This window comes from Perognathus longimembris, chromosome 1, assembly GCF_023159225.1.
Source record: "Perognathus longimembris pacificus isolate PPM17 chromosome 1, ASM2315922v1, whole genome shotgun sequence".
NCBI lineage: Eukaryota > Metazoa > Chordata > Mammalia > Rodentia > Heteromyidae > Perognathus > Perognathus longimembris.
In genome coordinates, this window is record NC_063161.1 from 46437579 (window position 1) to 46461933 (window position 24355).

Below are 24355 nucleotides of genomic sequence, written 5' to 3' on the forward strand. Positions count from 1 at the left end.
GGGCCAAGGGAAGAGAAGAGCAGGAAATACAGATAAGAATCCAATGTATAACCTACAAAATTGAGAAGAGTAAAGGAAGGGATGGGGAGAGGAAGGATGGACGAGAATGCTGAAAGGGATGACAGTGATCAAGACATATTGTATTCATAAACTGCTTTGTTAAATGTCATCTCCTTTGTACAATTACTTGTCATCAGATGCAGGTGAAGGTTTGTGAAATTTCTCTCTAAAATTATGGAGTTTTTAATTAGAGTCCTTGGCTTGATCACAGAATAAGAATTTCTGGACAAGTCACAATGGTAAGAAAACTTGTTGGAGCCTTTTTAAATAAGGAAGCCAGCAGGCAATCAGATAAAAAGTAGAAAAACAGACACACTAACAGATTGTGGGTGCTCTAGAGGAGACACAAAGCTCTTTGGCCTTAGGAGTACTTATATGGTATAGGTAGGGGGGATATTATGCAAAGATAGGTATTTTATCTGTGCTATAAATAGTCTGGTATTATATTTTTCTGAATTTCTAGATGTTTTGGACATTTCTTTCAGGTAAAAATGCATCCTGGCATAAAGCAGATGCTTAACATTGAGGTAAAGAAGGCTTTCTGTTATCTGCATTTTGCTTAGGAGGTTGCTTAAGTTTTGGGGAAGCATTTTTCTCTGGACACCATACATTGTACCAGACATATTTTAGTTCTTGGGGTGAGAGATGCATCTCTGAGGAAGGAATGCATCCTCTTGTAGATCTTTGAAGCAAAGATAGTGCCTCTGTGTTTCCAAATGCTAATGTTTCTGAGTTGCTTTCATCAGGTCTCATTTTCCTGAATTTATCCTGTCTGATACTTAGAGAGGTAATAATAAAAAAATGTGTCTATGATCCTTTGGATATATGCCCAAAATTGGGGATGCTGGGCTATAGGGGAGCTCTATGTTTAGGCTATTGAGAAACCCCATACTGTTTTTCAGAGTGGTTGAACAACTTTACACTCCCACCAACAGTGTAGTAGTGTTCCCTTTTGACCACATGCCTGCCAGCATCTGTTGTTATTAGTTTTCTTAATAATGGACAGTCTTACTGGCGTGAGGTGGAATCTTAATGTTGTTTGGATTTGCACTTCTTCATGTGCCTTTTGGCCATTCTCATTTCCTCTTCAGAGAAGTCTCTCTTTAAGTATTCAGCCCATTTATTAATGGGTCAGTTGTTTTTTGGGGGGGACTTGCTTGGGGGGAGCATAACTTTTGGAATTCTAAGTATATTTTAGATATGAGACCCTTGTCTGTTGTGTGGCTAGTAAAGATCTTCCCCCAATCTGCAATTTCTCTTGCAAGCTATGTCCTTTGGCATGCAAAAACTCTGGAGTTTCATGCAATCCCATTTGCCCAAACTTTTCTTGATTTGTTGTTTTTGACCTGTGCCAAGGAGCCCTAGTGCTTCTTCTATTCCTTCTTGCAATGTTTTCAGAGTATCTGCTTTTACCTCAAGGTCTTTGATCCATTTGGAATTGATTCTGGTGCAGGGTGATATATAAAGATCTAACTATAGTTTTTTACAGGTGTATAGCCAATATTTCCAGCACCATTTGTTGAAGAGGCTGTTTTTCTTTCATTGTATTTTTTGGCTCCTTTATCAAAGATTAGCTAGCCATAGTTCTGTGGGATCATTTCTGGGTCTTCAGTTCTGTCCCATTGGTCCTTGGGCCTGTTCTTGTGCCAATACCAAGCTGTTTTTATTACTATAGATTTTTAATAGAGTTTGAAGTTTAATATTGATATTCCTCCAGCACTGTTCTTCCTGCTGAGGATTGTTTTTGCTTTCTGGGTCTTTTGTTGTTCTATATGAAGTTTTGGATTGATTCCTCTATTTCATTAAAGAATGGTGTTGGTATATTGATGGATATTGCATTGAATTTGTAGATAGCCTTTGGGAGTATTGCCATTTTCACAATATTAATCCTCCCAATCCAGGAGAACAGGAGGTTTTTCCACTTCCTTAGTTCTGTTTTAATTTCAGGTTTTTAAAGTGTTCAACATAGAGGAATTTTACTTCCTTGGTTAAGTTTATTCCTACATATTTTATGTTTTGTGAGGCCAATACAAAAGGACTTGTTTTCCTGATTTCAACCTCATTCTCCTCATTGTTGGCATACAGAAAAGCCATTGATTTTTGAGGATTAATTTTATACCCTTCTACTTTGCCAATGTTTGGAACAGGTCAAGTAACTTGGGAATAGAGTCTATTGGGTTCTTTAAGTACAAGATCATGTCATCTTCTAAGAGAGAGAGGTTTACTTCATTTTCCCCTATTTGGATCCCATTTATATATGCATCTTGCATTACTCTTTTAGGTATGAATTCTAGTGCTATATTGAAAGGAGTGTAGAGAATCGACATCCTTGTCTTGCTCCTGATTTAAAAGGAAATGGCTTTAACTTTTCATCATTAGGTATAATACTTGCTATAGGTTTGTTATACATAGTCATTATTATATTGAGGAATGTTCCATGTATCCTAGTTTCTCCAGAGCTTTCGTTATAAATGGGTGTTGGATCATGTCAAATACCTCTTCTGCATCTATGACCATGTGTGAACCAAGGTTTTGGAAGCTTTTTTGACTTGCTGGTTCTGCAAGGTGTAAATGAAAGGGTTCAACATGGGAGCAATGGAAATGTTGAGAATCGCCACTCCTTTGGTCAGCAAGTGTTGGACCCAAGTAACTGCAACCATAGTCAGGACACGGGGGATGCAGAGGTGACTGGACCAATGCACATTTTATTTCAGGAGGGCCAGGGTTTATATAAAGTTAGAGATCCATTCACAACTTCAAGAGTAAAATTAATACAGAAATATATCCATATCAATACAAAAGTTTTGGATGTTGCTACTGCAAAGGACTTCCCTACTACAAAGGTTGTTGATACTACAACAAAGGATTAAACGAGTCGGCAGAACTCTATCACCTAGCCACTATTTCCTGGAGGCTAATTATCTTTGACCATTACTTCCCTATTTACTGTGAAAAGCTTTCCCTGGAGCAGCTGGGCAAACAAGTCTCGCCAGGGAGGCTCTATAGGGGGTGGGGGGAGAGTCTCATGACAAAGTGGCTTCCTTAGGCCAACAAACACAGGAGACTCACAGGAGATTTTCCCCCATAGGCCTATTAGTTTGCTAATAAGGCATCAGAACCTCAGTGCCAAGGCTAGGTCTCCCACTGGTCAGAGAAGTTATTCTCCCACAAGCAAGGTCCTGTCTTTGGCTGACGGCTTAACATACATGAATATGCAGCTTCCATAAGACATGGAGATGACAATCATGTGAGAGGAACAGGTGGAGAAAGCCTTTTTCCTCTGGTTGGCTGATGGGATTCTCAAAGTGGTGCTCATGATGCCTATGTAGGACAGAATCACCAAGGCCAGCGTGAACAGCAGCGTAATAAAGGCAAAGTAAAAGCCAAGCGTCTCTAACAGCCAGGTGTCTGAGCAGGAGAGTTGTAGAATGGGAAAGTAGTCACAAGAGAAGTGATCGATGACATTGGAAGCACAGAAATCTAACTTAAGGATGAGCATGATCAGTGGGAAAATGGCCAGAAATCCTGCCAGCCAGGAAACACAGACAAGCAGGATGCAGGTTTTCTTACTCATGATGGTGGTATAGTGCAGAGTTTTGCAGATGGCAATATAGCGATCATAAGACATGGCAGTGAGAAGAAAGAATTCAGACACACCCATGGAGATGAAGAAAAACAACTGAGCCAAACAGTTGTTAAGGGAATGGTTTTGACTTTAGTAATTATTGACCCCAGAAATCTAGGCATAGAGACACTGGTGAATATAATTTCGAAGGAGAAATCCTGGTTCCCAAGGTTATACTTTCAGGAGTACCTGCATTTTAGTTTTATTTGTGATGTCATTTACTGTTAGAAAAAATCACTGGTGAAAATAGATGACCTAGGCACAATTATTAAACCTAATATGGTTTATGCTATTTTTAATTCTTGTTTTGTGTTTTATGAGGAAGCTAATCATGTATGTATGTATGTATGTATTTATTTATTATTTATTTATTGTCAAAGGCATATACAGAGGGGTTACAGTTTCATACATTAAGACAGTGAGTACATTTCTTACCAAACTCTCTACCTCCTCCCTCATTTTTCTCCCTCCTTCCCCACTCCCCCACCATGAGTTCTACAGTTGGATTATGCTTTATTGTTTTGTAAGTATTGCTGTTGCATTGGTTCGCCTTTTACCCTTTGTCTCTTCATTTTGATGTTCTCCTTCCCTTCCCTAGTTCCAATAAACATATATACAATACCCAGGGTACCGAAATCAGTCACAGGGATGTGAGGGGTAAAAACCTGGGGGAAAAAGACAAAGTGGCATAATTTCAGATGGTACATTGAAAATAACAATGACAATGGTAAACCACTATTCTTTAAATAGTAGTTGTATAAAGGGCTTTAAATTCAACAAATATGACCACATTTATACACTCAGAAGTATTGCACTTTTATGTATTTGTTTATAAACTTTATACATACAACAATTTATGCAATTTTCCATACCAAAAGAGTCTTCTTTGTAGTTTCTCTAGTTTTCTTCTGTGCTTAACAAATGGGTATCACTCCTTGTCAAATTATCTTGATAACATTCATCATTTTATAATGATTGCTTAGAATAGCAATTTCACTGTTGATAAAAGTTAGGGTACTATGCTGTTATAATATAATTCCTTACTTCAAAATTTATTTTGGGCAGTAATGGGTTAAAACTCAGGTTTTTGAACTTGCTAGAATGGCATTCTACTGCTGAGCTACTAATCCAGTTTTGATTTTTCTAGTTATTTTTAGGATAAGGTCTTGGCACACACCTGAGAGTTCTGCTTACTTCAGAAATCACCTTTTGCTGAGATCACAGACATGCCCTGGGATATCCAACTCCCCTGCATTAAGATGGAGTCTCACAGACTTTTCTTCCTGGGCTGTGCTGGAACTTTGATTCTCCTGATATTAGCCACCCAGATAGCTAGGTTAAAATACAGGTGCAAACCACAGGAATCTAGCTTGTAGCACATGCATATGTTTTGCTTATGTATGCAATTGCTATAACATGCAAATGAACTTTTGTTAGCTACTTCACTATTTTCCTCCCACAGACAAAACTGATCCCTTTCAAATGTATCCTACTCAACACTGAATATTACAAATTGCTTAAAAATGTATAAGAATAGAAACAAATATGGTATTCACATTCATTTAATGGTAAAGATAAGTATCATAAAGACTCTCACAATACTTATGTTTTTAAGTTCACAACACGCTCTTATTTTACATACTTAAAAATGTATCTGGTCTTTCTGGGTTTTCAGGATTCCTACCCATAGGATGAGGACAATCAGGATTCAACTCATAGGATATTGAAAATAGTGAGATAATTTAAGAATGTGCTCAGCAAGCAGTTAGGGCATGTTAAATACTTAGTATATAAACAGTATATATATTTAAAATTTCATGTTTTATGAAAAACAATTTTAAATATTTGTATTGAAGCCCATAACTGCTTAGTTTTCATTGGTTCAATTTATTTTATTTTTGATATATATTTGTATATATTTATTGTTGTATTTTCTGTTTTTATATATTTCACAATGTATCCTTATTTGTTAATTTGTGTGTGTGTGTGTATATGTGTGTGTGTATGTGTGTGTGTGTGTGTATTGGAATTGGGGCTTGAACTCAGGGCCTAGGTACTATCCTGTAGAGTTTTTGCTCAGGATTGGGCTTCTACCACTTAAGCACAGCTCTACTTCCAGCTTTTTGTTAGTTAATTAGAAATATGTGTCTCCATGGTCTTTTCTGCCAGGGCTGGTTTCAGCTGTGATGACAGGTGTGAGCCACAAACCTCCTGGAATCTGATATTTGATTTTCTTCAAGAATCATCCATCACCCCCTATGACACAGTCCAAGGCTGCTCTTACATAAGTTATGCCCATGTCGCGAGGATACCACCAAGAAGACCACCGAGAACCAGACGTTCTGAAATGCAAAAGCAAGGCTTTATTCAGGCAAGCTGCAACTCAGGCCTTGTTCTACTCACCGACACAGCGGAGGTTAGGAGGAAGGCCACGAGCAGAGTTTTACATGGGTATTTAAAGGAAAAAAATCACCAAGTTACATAAACCAGGTGCAGGCAGGATTGGGGTGTGAGGACAAATCTGATTGACTCGGGGCTGGGGGTTCTCTAAAATTGGTCTGACGACATTCCAGGGTGGTCAAAGTATCTGGAATGTTCCCGAACCGGTTGGGCCATCTGGGAAATGGGTTTTTATGGCCAGTTGGTTTTGGGAAATGGGCTTTTATGGCCGGTTGGATTATTCTTAGCTTAACACAAACAACAAGATGGTTCCAGTTTCAAGATGGAGTCATCCTAGTCTTTCACATATACATCAATACTTTCCTAACTCATTTCCAAATGCTTCTGAACCACCTCTTGAGAGATCTACCTCTAATGGAGACTTCATCTCTGAACTAGTCAACAGACTAGCCAGACAGACTCCTGGAAATGATCTCCAATACTCTGACTAGCTACTAGGGACCAAAACATTAGTCTGTGCCACATAGCTCAAGTGGCAGAGTGCCAGCCAAGCAAGCCAACTACTAGCTCTGCCTTTTTTTTTTTTTTAATGTTAGCTCTCTCCTTGCTGTGACAACATATCAGCCAAACAATTTCAGAAAGGAAAGATTTATTTTGGTTCACAGATGCAGATGTCTGTTAATCATTGAGAGAAAGGCATGGCAGAGTGGAGAACACATGTTATGGTGACCAAAGCTGAGTGGGATGTCTCGGCTAGGCAGCTTCTCTATTTCCCCCTTTTGTTCTATGAAGCTTTCTAGCTTATGGAATGGTGCCTCACATGAAGAGTGGTTCTTCCTCCTTTAGTTCTCTCTAAATATACCTTCACAGGTGTGAGTTCTACTAACTTCCTCAGCCCTTCTCAATTCAATCAAGTTGACAATCAAGACTAAACATTTTGTTCCCTATTAATTGTAATATGTATTTCTCCTCCTCCCCACCATTCCCAAATCCCTTGATAAAACTTGATAGATCAAGATTTGATTTCTCTAAGTGAAATGAACTCCATTTTATGGAAATGATTGTTATATCACAGTTGTAACTACTTTCAACATCCCATGTGTATCTGTAGCTTCTACTATTGATGATGTTCTTGTATCACCTTCTTGTGATTGTATCTACACTATCTCTGTAATCTTATCTGAGTATATTGGAAACCGTGTATACTGGTATTAGAACTAGGAAATTGAAAGGGAATACTAAATTGAGAGACACAGGGTAAAAAAAGAGAAACAACTACAAAAGCAATACTTGCAAAACTGTTTGGTGTAAGTGAACTGAACACCTCAGTGGGGGAAAGGGTAAGGGGGAGGGGGGAGTGGGGTATGAGGGACAAGGTAACAAACAGTACAAGAAATGTATCCAATGCCTAACGTATGAAACTGTAACCTCTCTGTACATCAGTTTTATAATAAAAACTTAAAAAAAAAAGATTTGATTTCTCAATGTATTTTTTTGAATGGTACTGGGGTTTGGACAGAGTTAGAAACTTTTGCTTGGTCACCTTGTTTGTGCGGCGTAAACTCTACCACTTGAGTAATGCCTCTATTCAATTTTGAGCTGGTTAGTTTGGAGATTCCTAGGACTTCTTTATCTGCATTGGCTTTGAACTTCAATTCTCTGTGTTTCAGATTCTGGATAGTTAGGATTATAAGCACTAGGTGCTGTTGTCTAGTTGATTTCCCTCCCTGCCTTCTTTCCTTCCTTCCCTTTTTCCCTCCCTCCCTTCCTCCTTTCTTTCTTCTTAGGAGCTTTAACTTTCATGACTTTTTCCCTGTTACTTTCCTATTTACTTCACTGATTTATGCAGTAGTATGTAATCTTTACTATCTCTTCCTCTGTTCCACTTGTTGCTTCCTTGTTGAAATTTCTTTAATTTCTGGAAGTGTAAATAGTTCTTTTACTTCAATTGCACACACCTAAATTTGTGCATAGGCAGTGCATTCTATCTGAATATTTCCTAGAGAAACTGAAAGATGATAAAGAATATTTCTGTAGCTGGGCACCTGTGGCTCACACCTATAATCCTAGCTACTCAGGAAGCAGAGATCTGAGGATAGCAGTTCAAAGCCAGCCCAGGCAGGAAAGTCTTTGAGACTTATCTCCAATTAACCACAAGAAAATCAGAAGTGATGCTCTGGCTGAAGTGGTATAGCACTAACCTTGAGCTGAAGAGCTCAAGGACAGCACCCAGGCCCCATGATTGACAAAAAAGAATATTTCTCCCCAAAATAAATGAAATCTGATGATTTTGTTTGTAGTTTATAGTAAATGAAATATTTCATTATTTATATGTCATCTCTTCTATTTCTGGTGGTTCTTTTTTTTCTGAGCAAAACTCAAAATACAATTTTGCCTGTAAAATGTTTAGTGTTAGAACTTAATACTACCAAAAATCAGAAGACAGGAGAAAATCAGAATGACATAAGCACTATGATTTTTAATAGATTGAGAAATATGTGAAACAGATATGTTTTATCACGTTGAGAACAAGGGCAAATGGACAAAGATGGTGAAAAAGGGCACATGGTTTTGTATGGGCCACTAGATTTTCACTTTTTAAAAATTCCCCTTCAGTGTGAAAATATGGAAAAGCATTTTAAAATTTGTATTAGAAAGTATCAAGCATCTTAAGACAAAAATCTCTAATTTCCATTTAGGTAAAAGTATTGATATATTTTATGGCATTCCTAGGTAAAATATCAACCAAATGGAAGTCTATTGTAGTAATTAAGAGTTGATTTTCACTGTCTTTTTGGGTTAAAAGAGTTGCCAAATCATATTGCTTGCATTCTACTCAGAGAAGAAAATCTTAGATTGCAAAATCATGTAATATTTTGACACCTTTTTGTAAGAATAAACCTATGGGATATTTTTTGTCATAGAAAAAATGGAAACCTCCGGCTATTCTAAAACATTACAATGAATGCTTATTTTCCCCTCTAGTAGATATTTCCACTGTTTATAGTTGTCTTCTATTGCTGTTTGCAGAGTTCAAAGTAATATTATTCAACTTTTAAAACTCACATTGTGAAAATCAAAGTGTAAATCATTTTGAACTTCTAATTTCAGACCATTATCATCTAGTCTGTTCTAACTTGAATATTATTTTGGGCTACTGTTTAGCAAATGGTATCTTGAGAACACCCATCTCCATGGTAACATTTGTTTATTAATTCAGTAAATACCCATGAGTCCACTGTAAATAGAACAAACAAATTATACCTACCAGGATTAATTTGTCTGTGCAGAAGAGCTGATCCTCATGACTATCAAGCTAGAAAATATGTCACATTAGTCTTCATTTCAACGGTCACTTGTTTCATGTTAAGATAATGCTTCTTTAAGTGTCATAGGTGTGATGACTTGGGACCTTAGGACATTCTATTTATTTGGATTTATGTATACAAATGGTTTGATGCCTGAGCCAGTAAACATTGTGGGCTGTTTTGGAACTGGGCTTTCTTATCAATATTTTGCATAGTTGTTTACAAATATAAGACAAGAAATTGAATTTGTGAAAATCCCCAAACCATATATTTAAAGAAATTAATAATAGGTTCAACTAAATGACTTTCAGTAAATCAGCTTTCTGTATCAGAAGAGTCACTCTTCTTGAAGGTATTATTTAAGGTATAGAAATTTTGCCTTGGTAGTACATACTTGTATTTTAGTGGCGTTATTTCAATGACAAAATTCTATAAAAATAAAGGTAATTAACAGAATTTCCATGAACTGTATAAGTGAACAAATTTCAGTTATTGCAAGAGCTTCATATAACTTTTCTTTCTTGTAGTATAAATATGTTGTGATTAAAAGGACTGCAGGACTTTTCATGTTCTTGTCTAAAGAACAGGTTAAGATCTGGAAACCACAGAGTCATTTTTGTAAAACATTCCATACCTAAAAAATGGCCTATTTACATTTTAGTATAGTACAATGTGAGCTTATTACAGACAGCAAATATTATAAAGACCAATCACATTAAAGCAAAAAGACTTAAAAGTCGCATACCATCTGGCTGTAGAGAGATACGGTGAGAATGCGGGAATTCATCTGTCTAGACATTTTGTGCATAAAATGTTTGTGCAAACTGATTCATCTCTGAAACCAGCTGATTAACCTTGGAAAATGCTGTTCATTTTAATACAATGACACCTATAAAGAATATAGGACATAGGGAAAAATCACAGGCTTAAATAAGTATTCTGGATATTGGAATTTGTCAGAAATGTTTATAGAGGCCAGCATATCTAAAGTTTTAACCAACTTTAAAAAGGGAAAAGTAGATTTTTTTTTTGGTTAGCATGAAGAGTGATAACCTTTAAAAATACAGAAACAAGAAAAATAATCTTTCTCACCTCAAAAACTTACCTTGACTGTTGGACCACAAAATAGGAAGAAAATATGCTGGGGGGGGGATCTGTTTTATGGTTTTGAAATTAATTCAAGTAGAATATGTGCAGTTTACAAAAATAAAATTGGAGTGGGCATTGCAATGTATGTTGACTGAAGCAAAAGGACCAGGAATTCAAGTTTACTTGTGATACATAGGGAGATCATTTCAAAGGCAAAATAAAATTAACTTTTTTAAATGCAAGAACTGCTTTGTATTGGAGAAACTTTTCATGACTGATGGGTAAGTAAAAATATATTCTGGAATAGTATCTTAAAAATATTGTAAAGACCTTGTTTACAAATGGATAATTGTATTGGAGCCGAAACATTGAATTGATTAGAGCCTGCTCCCACCTATAAGGCATCTCCATATGTGATAACTAGACAGCACTATTTTGGATCAGTGTGCTATCTTTGTATATTGAATATGTTTTCCTAGATGTAGAAAAAGGCCTGTTCTAAGACAGAAAAATTTAAAAATTAAAGCTACATCAAAATAATTAATTGTCCCCAAAGTACTGTATGAGACAGGTAGCTAGCAAGTTCTCAAGTTATTTGCTTGAAAAGGTTTTAATTACAGAATTTAAATTTTTTTTTTCTGAATTTTAAGAAATATACTGAATCATTCAGAGGACATTTATACTTAAAATACATGAGAATACAGTGAAGGAAATAATGAAACTAATATATGAGGTAACATGGAGTGAAAAAATATTTTGATATGTTACAAAATAAGTTTTCTCTAGAACCAAAAAGCCAAAACGACTTTTAACAAGTGTATTCAAGTGCAAACATACACATATACACCTATTATGTACAGTTATGTTTGCTATGCATAAATATACTAAAATGATTGATGAAGTCATGTAAGTCATATCTAAAATTTTAGCATACAATATTATATTATAAACTATAATCCTTGTGACTCACATTTGATCTGTAGATTATTACAGCTTTCATAATTGGAGGTTTCTACTTCTTGTAGACACTCGGATATAGAATTTATTATTATTATCATGGCTATTCTTCTATTAAAAGTGACCTAACATCTAATGTTACTTATGTATGCACATGTATTTACACACAATACGTATGGATATGTATCCACCCATATACGAAATGACAGCCTTTTTTTCCCTGACAATGGGGATGAACCTGGAGGACAGTATACTATGTGAAATAAACAAGAAACCAAAAAACTGGATCTTGAGTACATTTTTTTTATTAGTGAAACACATTTCTCATTTTCTCAACTATTTCAGATAGAAAATGCCTTCATAAAGAGAGAAAGTGATGAGAAATTCTACAATAGTAACAGAATTTATTCTTCTTGGATTGACAGACGACCCACAGTGGCAAATTGTGCTTTTCCTCTTTCTCCTTGTCACCTACCTACTCAGTGTGACAGGAAACCTGACCATCATCATCCTCACCCTCTCAGATCCCCATCTGCAGACACCCATGTATTTCCTTCTTCAGAGCTTATCATTCCTAGAAATAGCATTCACATCTGCCTCCACTCCCAGATTCCTTGTCACTATCACAACAGGAGACAGAAGCATTTCTTACAATGATTGCATGGCCCAGCTATTTTTTGTCATCTTCTTAGGAGTGACAGAATTTTACCTCTTGGCAGCCATGTCCTATGACCGATACGTGGCCATCTGCAAACCCCTCCATTACACAACCATCATGAACAGCAAGGTCTGTATGCTTCTGGTCTTCAGTTGCTGGCTTACAGGATTCCTCATTGTCTTTCCCCCAGTCATCCTTCTGATACAATTAGATTTTTGTGCCTCTAACATTATTGATCATTTTCTCTGTGACTTTTCTCCAATTCTGCAGCTTTCTTGCACAAACACATGCTTTCTAGAACTCACGGTATTCTCTTTAGCCATGGTAGTACTCATCGGCACCTTGACACTAGTAATTCTCTCATATGCAAAAATCATCCAGACAGTTCTGAGAACTCCTTCCATAAGCCAAAGGAAGAAAGCCTTTTCCACTTGCTCCTCCCATATGATTGTTGTGTCCCTCTCTTATGGCAGCTGCATCTTTATGTACATTAAGCCTTCAGCAAGGGAGAGGGTGACTTTGAGCAAAGGAGTAGCTGTGCTTAATACCGCCATGGCTCCTTTTCTGAACCCCTTCATCTACACACTACGTAATCAGCAAGTGAAGCAAGCCTTCAAAAGGATGGTCCACAGGATGGTCTTTTCTTCAAGTAAAGGAATGGGATGATGTAAAATGTGGAGCCGCAGAGGCATGGGTGAAGGAAAACTACATAAACCGTTTCTAAGCATGTCTTTTTACTCCTTCAGCTAGGCATCTTTGTCTAGCACCAATTCCTTATTTTCCTATTATCCTAAAATCTACATTTTAAAGCATGTTATATTAGAAAGATGTGTAAGACTTTTGTAGTCATGGAACAAAGTTTAGAGAACTACCTAATCTCTATTGTTTTCATATCAAGAGAGATCTTGTGTTCATTCATTAAGTAACTTGTTATAAATTGTTTAATGAAATCTTTTCTTATTTCTGACAATCCTATTTTATAGGAAACAATAATGTTTGAAGACAGATTTTTATCTTAGTTTGCGTTCAGACACCTTTCATATCTTTTCTACTGAATTGAAGCAAAAAAAGACAAAAAGCACAGTGGTATAATATTGACACTACATAGACCATCCTGTAATTAATAATATGTGATTCACGATTGCAGTTATTCCCCTTGATTTATAAGCCTCGATACTCATTTAATTCCACTGATACCTGAGAAGTGAGGTAGAATTTCGGAAATTAATTTTATTGGTTAGCATCACTATGGTTATGGTTTATATCAGGTCATTTTAAGTGAACAATACATCAATAGTATGGCACTAATGGGAATCTAATGATAGAGATTCCACTGAATAACCGAGTAAAAAAACCAACAAACACATAAACATAAAGGTAATCAATCAGCTTCATGCCCGGGGATTAAGCCTGTAATTCTAGCTTCTCAGGAAGCTTAAATTTGAGGCTCAGTATTGAAAGCCAGCCCAGACCGAAAAAGTCTGTGCCATTCTTAACCCCAATCAACCATCAATAAAGCTGAAAGTGGACCTGTGGTTCAATTATTAAGGCTAACATTGAACAACAAAAGTTTAGGTACAATGCCCAGACCTTGAGTTCAAGCCCCAGGATTGTTATAAAAAATAAAAATGTAACTATCCAACCAACGGACCAAGAGGGATCTCAATAAAGTAACAGGATTTTGTCTTAAGTATATCTAAAGTAGAAATTCTCTGTGATAGATCTAAAAAGGTAGGGTAAATGGCTACAGCATGCTGATTAAGGATTTTTAAAGAGAGGTTTGGACTGTTGAGAGATGGCAGTGAGTTGTATATTCAGGTTTCTTAAAAGCAAAGGGGCCTAGAAACCCAGACATGAAAATAATAGTAATTGATTAGATAAATAACTACATGTACTTCTCCTTTAGAAAGCAAAAGAAAATCAAACTTAGCAAACAAGTTTGAAGGGAGACATTTAGGAACCAAATTATATGAATAATGCTTATTTTATTTATTAATGTAACATGTATTTGACTAAAGGCCTTCTCCACTAAGCCCCTTGGGAAGCAATGATGAATGAAATGTTCTCTCTATGTAAAAACACATGTTCATCAGGAGATCTACTTTAAAAATTAAATTGTCAGTACATAGTATGAGAATTACTTTTTCTTTGACAAGCATAACTGTATCATTACACCACAACTTTTTTTGACCATATGAATTTATAAAACAGAGTAATATACTCCATGATATTTGTGAAACCAAATCAAACAATGACTTGGACTTTGGAAATTAGTCCAGGAGACATATCATCAGAAAGAGATGTGCAGCATAGGGATTGCTTAATGGAGAATAACCAAGCCTTAGCCCTGAGAGTGGTGAACCAGCCACAGACAAGCTCCCTAACTCTTGATTAGATATGTGGAGGGTCAAAAATAATTCAGCATCTATTTCAAACATGACACAAATTTTGTCCCAATGAAGAAACATAAAATACATGTGAAGTGTGCATGTATGTCATTTGGGGGCCATATAAGACATCTGAGAATAGAAGAGTCAAGAGATTGTAAATTTCTTTGATTAAATGTTTTTCTCTTCTGTGTTGATGAACGTATTTAATTCCAGAGGAGCAACTGTGTGAATATTTCATTTATAAGGCTGTGGTAATTTAGAGAGATAGCCCCACAAGTAATCTTGGGTGTTTTGCATGTGCTCATTTAGTACATTTTAAAAAAGGCATCAGTGTTCTCAATAGCATGTAATTTTGCAATTATTAGATTGCCTTCATATTTCTAATTTACAAGATTACTCCTCTACAAAGAACGTGGTCCAATGACTTGCTCAATGAGTCTGTTTGCATCACTATATTGATCTATACAGCCATGGGTAATTCTATTGGCAAGCTGAAAAGTTAATGCACACTTGGGAAGCAAAAGGCACAGAGATTGCTGGCCCAATTCTTCCCAATGAGAGCAGTTGTATTGCATGAGGATCCTTTTTGGCAAGGACACTGAGAACTCAGGATCCAGAAGCTGTAGGAGTGCTTAGATTTCAGGCACTCTCCACAGGGGCTGTGGGACTCTACATGGGCAGATACTGAGACTGAGTCAACCAGGGGAATAATCATTGCTTAGAGAACCCTGGGACACCAAACTCTGGTGTCCAGTCTCCTTGGGATTTTGTCACCAGAGGTGCTGGTAGAAAGGGAGAGATTTTGATTTGGGCAAGCTGAAAGTTACTGGTCAGAGTTCAGAAAGCAGTGAAAGGTTCTGGATTCAGCAACCTCAAATTGACGTGGTGTAAGCAGATTCATTGCCTCCATATCATTTCAATGACAAGGCAGGGAGTCCTGGGCTAGGCTGGCAGAGTTCTTAGGGTCTAGCAGCTGCTGGCTAGTTATGGGAGACAGAGTAGGCAGCCAGCTAGAAATGGAGACTGCACTAGCCTGGGGCATCAAAACAAGGAACAGTCATAGCTCAAGGAGGGCAACCCCCCCTGCATAATCTTTGAGAATGATATAGTTACTAGGGGGTGAAGGAGAAGGAGGGACTTTGAAGTAGGAGAGTGGAGACATCAAAACAGTGCTAGGAGTTGAGGCTGCATAGGATATGGTGGTCGGTGGCCCCACTTTCCTGCCTTGAGCAAATCCCAGTGTCTGAGGAGCAGTGCAGAAGCAGAAGCAACAACAGCAAGTCTGTGCCTAGCAGATTCCCTCACACCCAGGAGCCTTCTGTTGGTTATGAGATTTGCTGCTAGTTGGAGAGGAGAGCTCTGAACTAGACACTGTGCTCAAGTGACATCTCCCAGCCTCCAGCCTCCCCATGATGATGAACTTCCAGGAATAGTCTGAAAGAGCTGAGATCCACAGACAGCCAAGCTGAGTCTCTTGGTTCTCCCTGTGCACCGGTATGGCAGACACTACTGTGGTGTTTGAATCCTCCACTGTAGATGCATTGAAAGGACTTAGAGGGTTGTACAAAGGGACACGAATGGAGTAGGGCCTGTGTGGCAAAGCCTATACATAAATCTCAGTGCAAAAGCACAGGAAATACGCAAACTAAGGCAATGGAGATTTCTAAAGTTCACCCACAGCAAAACATACTAAGGAGGCCAGGAACTGGTTGCTCATGCCTGTAATATTGCTGCCCAGAAGGCTGAGATTGGAGGGCAGTGGTTGAAAGCCCAGTTTGGCAAGGAAGTTCATGAGGCTGTTATCTTGAACTAACCAGTAAAAACCACAAGTGGAGCTGTGGCTCAAGTGACAGAGCACTAATCTGGAACAGAAAAGCTCATGGAAAGCACCCAGGCTCTGAGATTAAATCCCAGGACAGACAGACAGACAGACACACACACACATAATGCATTCACACATACAGACCTTAAGTATATTGAAGACAAAGGAAGGCCAGTATTCACTGTTGAATTCTATCAGAATTTCAATGAAAAATGAATATGAGAGTTTTTCAATGTATGCCACAAACTAGAACACTATGGAATTCTACCACACTCATTCCACAAAGCCACTATCACATTCGTACCCAAACCGCACAAGGGCACAACAGTAAAAAAAGAGACCAACTTCCTTGATGAACATGGGTGAAATACTTGCAAATTAAATTCAACTGCACATTAAAAAGTTCAAGATCGAGTTAGTTTTTCTCCAGGGATGCATGGATGAATGAACACTTGCAAATCAATAAATGCAATATATTACATGAAGAAAACATTATATATGTATGTATATATGGTATTATTCAGCCATTAAGAATAGAATTATGTGACTTGTAGTAAAACATATGGATCTGGAGATCATTATTTTAAAAGATAAAATAAGCTCAGAGACAAAAACTTCATATGGTTCTGCTCATCTAGACCTAATAGTAATAACAGTAATAATATGACTTCATTGTCAAAGTGGAGTTGTTTTGGGGGAAATAATGGTGTGTGGAGAAGCAAAAGGGAGAAGGATGGAGGATGAATACTCTGGAAGTACACTTTACATATAAAAGTAGTATAATGAAACCCACTATTGTTGGGATCCGGCCCTTAGACTTGGTGGGGACTTGACGCCCTTCCCCCCAAGATCTTAGGGGAATGCGGAAGCAGGCTACTCTCTCTGGGTCCGAAACCAGAAGAACTGGCTTTGCACCCAGCCCCCAACTCTCTAGCCAGCCCAGGTGTCTCCCAGCCTAGCCAGCCAGGCGCCTACCAGCCCTACCCTGGCTCGGCGGTTTCGATTGACATTAGCTCAAGGGGAGATCATGTGACAGCTTTCAGCCTATTGGCCTCCTGGCCGATCACCTTCTCTCGCTATCAATTCCCCTTACATTCGCTTTAATAAACCAGTTTGGCTCTGGAGGCCTACTCCGAGACTTGCGTACCTCTGACTTTGTCTATTGGTAAGGAGGCGGGCACGCTTTCTCGAATTGGCCACGCGTGCGTTAGGACGGTGCTAGCTCCCCCGCTCCACTCTAGCTTTATCTGCGGGCCGGGTGACTAGGGGAGAGGGTGAGAAAGGGAGTATAAAGAAGAGTAGCTGAGTCTCAATCCCCACGCCGGGAGAGGCGACAGAGCCCGACACACTATAATTCTTAAAAATGTAGAAAGTGGTGGGACTAATAAAGTAACACAGAAGAGAAGAATCATTTGATGAAAATGTACATGTCTACATCACAATAATCCCCCTTTGTAAAACTATTTAATGCTAATATACAAAGAAAATGTTAGAGGGATAAATGAAAGGTTTAACACAGTTCAAATGTAATAACAGCATATGGTTAGTCTCCACAGGTCTCTCGTACCAAGAGAGCATCATTGAGGAAAATCCACAAATGCTTTAGATGCAGAGTTCAGTGCTATACTAAAGACACTTGATTCATTTTTCTGTAACACCACTGTAACACCAGCTTTCACTAATGACATGTCATCTTTCAACAAATCTCTAATTTTCAGTTTAACACTTAATCACATTAGATTTTATTTTGTTTTGAGCAGCATCATTTGCTGTTTGGGGAAAGTCAGAATTTCAGAAAATTAAGGGTAGAGAAACACTCAGCAGATTACAAAAGGATTTAAACTTAGCAGATCATTACCTGAGTACTGTACTCATAACCTGACCTATAGAATTGTAAACCCTTTGTGCAATTACTTAACAATAAATAAATAAAGAGGCCTAGAAGTGTGATTTAGTGGTAGAAAATCTGCCTAGCAGGTATAAGGAACCCTTGAAAAAAGGTATTTTAGGAAATTTGGGAATGAATCATCCTTCTTCATCACTATGAGTACAATGCCTATCATGAGATGACATAGATAAAGACCAAAACAACATTGGGATTCCACCTCACCCCAGTAAGAAGATCCATTATCAAGAAAACTAATAATAAAGGATGCTTGAGGGGATGTGGCCAAAAGGGAATTCTTCTACACTGTTGGTGGGGGTGTAAGCTTGTTCAACCACTCTGGAAAGCAGTGTGGAGCGTCTTCAAAAGGTTAAACCTAGAACTCCCTTATGATCCAGCAGCTCCACTTTGGAGCTGCTACCCAAAAGATTTCAAGCAAGACAACACTAAAACTACCAGCACAGCTATGTTCATCACAGTATACTTTACCATTGCTAAAATATGGAACCAACCCAGATGCCCCTCAGTAGATGAATGGATCAAGAAAATGTGGTACATCTACACAATGCAATTCTCTGCATCTATTAGAAGGAATGACTTAGCCCCACAGGTGAGGAAATGGAAAGACTTGGAAACAATTGTACTAAGGGAAATGAGACACACCCAAAGAAACATAGATTCTATGGTTTCTCTCATTGGTAATAAGTAGTAAATGTCTAGGAGATTCCTAGCATAAGATCACAGTTCAATAGCTACGTACATATGAACACATAAGATGATGCTAAGCAAACTGAACTCCAAGTTAGGAAAATAAGTGTATCATTGTTGTTGTCATGTTCAACATACCATGTGAAATTATGCCTTTCTTCTCTCTTTCTTCTCCATTGTTTTACTCCTGATGTCACTCTTATGGATTAAGATACCCTGGGTATTGTATATATGTTTATTGGAACTGGGGAAGGGAAGGAGAACATCAAAATGGACAGACAAAGGATAAAAGGTGAACCAATGCAACAGCAATACTTACAAAACTGTATGTTATAAACCAACTGTACAACTCATGGGGAAGGGGAAGGGAAGTGAAGAGGAGGGAAGGTGGGAGAAAAATGAGGTAGAAAGGAACAAGTTGGATAAGAAATGTATTCACTCCCTTATATATGAAACTGTAACCCCTCTGTTCATCACTATGACAATAAATAAATTTTTAAAAAGATATATTGTATTAGTAAACTGCTATGTTAAATGGCAACTACTTTGTGCAACTACTGAGAGATAAAAATGCTTTAAATGTTTTAAAAAGATAATTAAGATAACTATATACTTTGAAAGAGTAGTCACACATTTGCAAGTCCTTGAACAGTTCTAACACAAACTCATCAAATTGTTACAAATGAAAGTCAATGCATTGTAACTCTAAGCCTGAGTTTTGATTTCAAGAGTATATCACCTGTGAAACAACTCTTAACACTGATTTTACTCTGTTCAATCACTTAGAAGATAGACATAATACTTGTCATTTTCCAAGGGACTTTAAAAAACACATATTGTTGGGGCTGAGGATATGGCCTAGTGGCAAGAGTGCCTGCCTCGGATACACGAGGCCCTAGGTTCGATTCCCCAGCACCACATATACAGAAAACCGCCAGAAGCGGTGCTGTGGCTCAAGCGGCAGAGTGCTAGCCTTGAGCGAGAAGAAGCCAGGGACAGTGCTCAGGCCCTGAGTCCAAGGCCCAGGACTGGCAAAAAAAACAAACAAACAAAAAACAAAACAAAACAAAAAAAACACATATTGCATATGTCTTACCAAATACAAAGTAGAATGTGTACATTACATAGAGAAATCCGCCCCCACCCCCCAAACAGAGATAGAGAAAAGATTCTTTCTTCTCTACTGTCAGAAGCTCTATAAAATAATTTATGGAGCATGAAATGGAAACTCAGTTCTCCAGAAGTTATACTCTCGCAAATTTATCACAATTGCATATATTTTATTGATACAGGTTTGCATATTTTGTCCTCTGTATGTTTGAAATTATTTAATCTGCTTTAGGAAAAATACCTCTAATCAATGGAGAACATAAATTATAGGCATCTTGTAAAATTTTTGAAAGAATTAAATGAGCCAATGTACAGAAAATAATTGCAATATATATTTAATGAAATAATCACTTTTCTCTATTTTTCTTATTACTTATAATTATTACTACAATGAGAAATATGATACACATTAAGCTTCTAGAATTTAAATGTTTAAATTAATATTTATGTATTTTATTCTAAACCCTCTAATGATTGCAGTTATTTGATTTTACAGAATTGGCAAGCATAAAATTTAATTTAAATATTAAAAAAAAGAAGTGGCAAGTAGATTCAGATTTCCTAACAATATTTGTTCCTAGCTCAGATTAAGTATATATATATATGCATGTATATATAAAACATATTATATACACACATATATTCCTATATATTTATGCCATATATCATATATTTTTATATATTAAACATATATATTTGTCATATATGTTAGTCATATATATTCAGTCATTATATATATATATATATATATATATATATATGTACATGTGTGTATATAATAGTTCCCACCTCCCATTTTCAAGTATTCAATTCTGGGTGTTTATTTTGTTAGACTGTGAAATAGTCTGGTAAGAGTGAGCAATTCTACAATTAAGGCAGTTTATGACAAACCAATAGCGAGCATAATCCTAAACAGTGAAAAACTAAAGCCATTCCCTTTAAAATCAGGAGCAAGACAGGGATGTCTGCTCTCTCTCCTTCTCTTCAACATAGTACTAGAATTCCTAGCCAGAGCAGTTAGGCAAGAAGAAAATATAAAGGGGATCCAAATAGGAAAAGATGAAGTTAAACTTTCTATCTTCGCAGATGACATGATCCTATACCTAAAGAACCCCATAGACTCTACTCCCAAGCTACTAGAGGTGATTCAAAACTTTGGCAAAGTTGCAGGATATAAAATAAACCCTCAAAAATCAATGGCCTTTCTCTATGCTAAGCATGGGTCGTGAGCATGGGTCGTTCCCTGATTGGTCTGTGACCGGTTGCTACTAGCAGCCGCCACGGGATTGGCTGGGACTAGAACTCACTTGCGCATGCGCGGGGTTCAGGCCGGTAAGTCCGTTAGGCTTTGCCGTTTATGGAGTTATTTACCAGTAAGGCTGCAAGGAAGTAGGCGCCATCTTGTAATGGCGTTGTTGCCGGCTTCCCGCACATATGAAAAAGTGCTCTACATCACTGGCCAAAAAGAAATGCAAATCAAAAAAACATCGAGATTCCACCTCACCCCAGTTAGAATGTCCTTTATCAAGAAAACTAACAATGACAAATGTTGGAGGGGATGTGGCCAAAAGGGAACCCTACTTCATTGCTGGTGGGAATGTAAACTGGTTCAGCCACTCTGGAAAGCAGTATGGAGATTCCTCAGAAGGCTAAATATAGAACTCCCCTATGACCCAGCAGCCCCACTTTTGGGCATCTACCCCAATGACCACAAACAAGAACACACTAAAGCCACCATCACAACAATGTTCAGTGCAGCACAATTTGTCATAGCTAGAATTTGGAACCAACCCAGATGCCCCTTAGGAGACGAATGGATCAGGAACGTGTGGTACATATACACAATGGAATTTTATGCCTCTATCAGAAAAAATGACATTGCCCCATTTGTAAGGAAATGGAAGGACTTGGAAAAAATTATACTAAGTGAAGTGAGCCAGACCCAAAGAAACATGGACTCTATGGTCTCCCTTATTGGGAATAATTAGCACAGGTTTAGGAAAGTCACAGCAGAGGATCACAAGAGCCCAAAATCTATACCCTTATGAACACATAAGATGATGCTAAGTGAAATGAACTCCATGTTATGGAAACGATTGTTATATCACTGCTGTATCTACTTTCAAAGTGCTATTTATAACTGTAGTTTCTATTATTGATGATCTTCTTGTATCCCATTTCTGTGGTGTATCTGCACTATCTCTGTATCTTATCTGAGTACATTGGAAACCATGTATACTGGTATTAGAACTAGGAAACTGAAAGGGAATACCAAAATTGAGAGACACAGGTTAAAAAGACAAATGACTACAAAAGCAATACACGCAAAACTGTTTTTTGTAAATGAACTAAACAACTCATGGGGGGGGGGAAGGAAAGGGTGAGGGGGAAGGGGGAATGAGGGAGGAAGTTACAAACACTACAAGAAATGTATCCAGTGCCTAATGTATGAAACTGTAACCTCTCTGTACATCAGTTTGACAACAAAAATTAAAAAAAAGAGTGAGTAATTCTAAGTGTACATTTCTCCTGACTGTTTTTTTACATTAAGCCAGATGTCTTATGTCTTTGCTATGAAATATATTCCTACCCCAAATCTGAACTTTCAGCGTAAAGTTTCTAGTTCATCTGTATACATCTGAATGAAATATTTGAAAAATCAGAAAATTGTGGAGTAATAGTTAGCTTCATCAGATTTAGTGAGTAAACTGTGGGACAAATATCAATGAAGAAATGGAAAAGTAATGAATGTATTGAACAAAAGAGTTTTGAAAGTTTTGTAAGTTATATACTCCACTTATTTTATAATAGAAGAGCATACTCAATTTTTGAAACACATGGACATGTAAGTAAACACATAGATCATAGGCAGATACACCAATAGATGATAGATAAATTGATACATAGACAAGATAGATCTATATACATGAAGAAGTAAGTATAAATATACAGTCTAATGTTTTGTCTAAACATGAAAATTCCATAAATCCAATGTTACCTGTCACATCATAAAGACTTTCTCCATTTCCAATGAACCTGACAAGGAGAGACTTTATTCTTCCATCATCATTCACATTTACTAGAGAAAAGCATAACCTTTTGTATGGTATCCTTAAAGGCTTGCTTCACCTGCTGGTTCCTCAGGGTGTATATAAATGGATTCATCATAGGAGCCACAGAGGTGTTGAGAATAGCTACTCCTTTGGTTAGTGAGGCCTTTTCTTTTGCAGAGGGATTGGCATACATGAATATGCAGCTTCCATAAGAGATAGAGATGACAATCATATGAGAGGAACAGGTGGAGAAAGCTTTTTTTCTTTGACTGGCAGAAGGGAGTTTCAAAATTGTCCTAATGATGAACATATAGGAAAGAATTATTAATGCTAAAGTGAAAAGTAGGATCACTATTGCAGAATAAAACCCGATAATTTCTAGGAGCCATGTATCTGAGCAGGATAACTGCAATAAGGGGAAATAGTCACAAGCAAAGTGATCAATGACATTGGAGCCACAGTAATCTAACTGGAGGAAAAGAATGACTGGTGGGAAGATGTTTAGGAACCCTGCTAGCCAAGCACAAAAGACAAGCAGTATGCAGACTCGCTTGTTCATGATGGTTGTATAATGTAGGGGTTTGCAAATGGCCACATAGCGGTCATAGGACATGGCTGTTAGAAGGTAAAACTCAGTTATACCCATGAAGATGAAGAAAAACAACTGAGCTGTGCAATTATTGTAAGAAATTGTCTTGTCTTTGGTAATAATTGTGCTCAGAAATCTAGGGATACAGACAGTGGTAAAGGTAATTTCTAATATGGAGAAGTTCCTGAGGAAGAAATACATAGGGGTCTGTAGATGAGAGTCCACCAAGGTCAGAGTGATGATAGTCACATTTCCAGTAATACTTAGGACATATGTGATACTCAGAAAGAGAAAAATCACAATCTGAAGCTCTGGGTCATCTGATAGCCCTAGTAGAATGAACTCAGTGGGTACTGTGTGGTTTTTCATTGCCGTTCATTTCTTTTCTTCCCTTTAGAACATCAAATGTGTGTCTCCCTATAATACAGAAAGCAGACACAGGATTGAGACTAGAGCATACCATTCGAAAATACCCATAAAGGTAAAAAATGTTGACAGAAAATAAAAACAGGTGTCCTGAATCAGCAAACTTCTCTGACTTCCATTCTCTCTTACAGTCAGGTACAAAAAGTATTACTTGAATTTAAATATTGGTTTCAATTTATTGAAACTATGTGATTAGTACAGACAAAATGTTGGTACTAATATTTAAATAGAGGCAATTTCTTATAATTTTGCTTTAATTAGGTAAATTAATAAGC

General features: G+C 37.3%; 1 protein-coding gene and 2 pseudogenes across 1 annotated transcript; 1 reads left to right on the forward strand and 2 right to left on the reverse strand.

The window, feature by feature from the left end:
• Nucleotides 1-2567: 2567 nt before the first annotated feature.
• On the reverse strand, nt 2568-5984 carry LOC125348294 (annotated as a pseudogene).
• Nucleotides 5985-11791: 5807 nt separating this feature from the next.
• LOC125348309 lies at nt 11792-12763 on the forward strand (annotated as a pseudogene).
• Nucleotides 12764-23078: 10315 nt separating this feature from the next.
• On the reverse strand, nt 23079-24023 carry LOC125348318 (olfactory receptor 6C3-like). Its single transcript, XM_048341446.1, has one exon. It carries the CDS (start codon nt 24021-24023, stop codon nt 23079-23081), a length of 945 nt encoding a protein of 314 aa, XP_048197403.1.
• Nucleotides 24024-24355: the final 332 nt, after the last annotated feature.

What these genes read in the sequence shown, in the direction of transcription:
- LOC125348318 (XM_048341446.1), bottom strand. Translation starts at nt 24,023, where the DNA reads ATGAAAAACCACACAGTACCCACTGAGTTCATTCTACTAGGGCTATCA.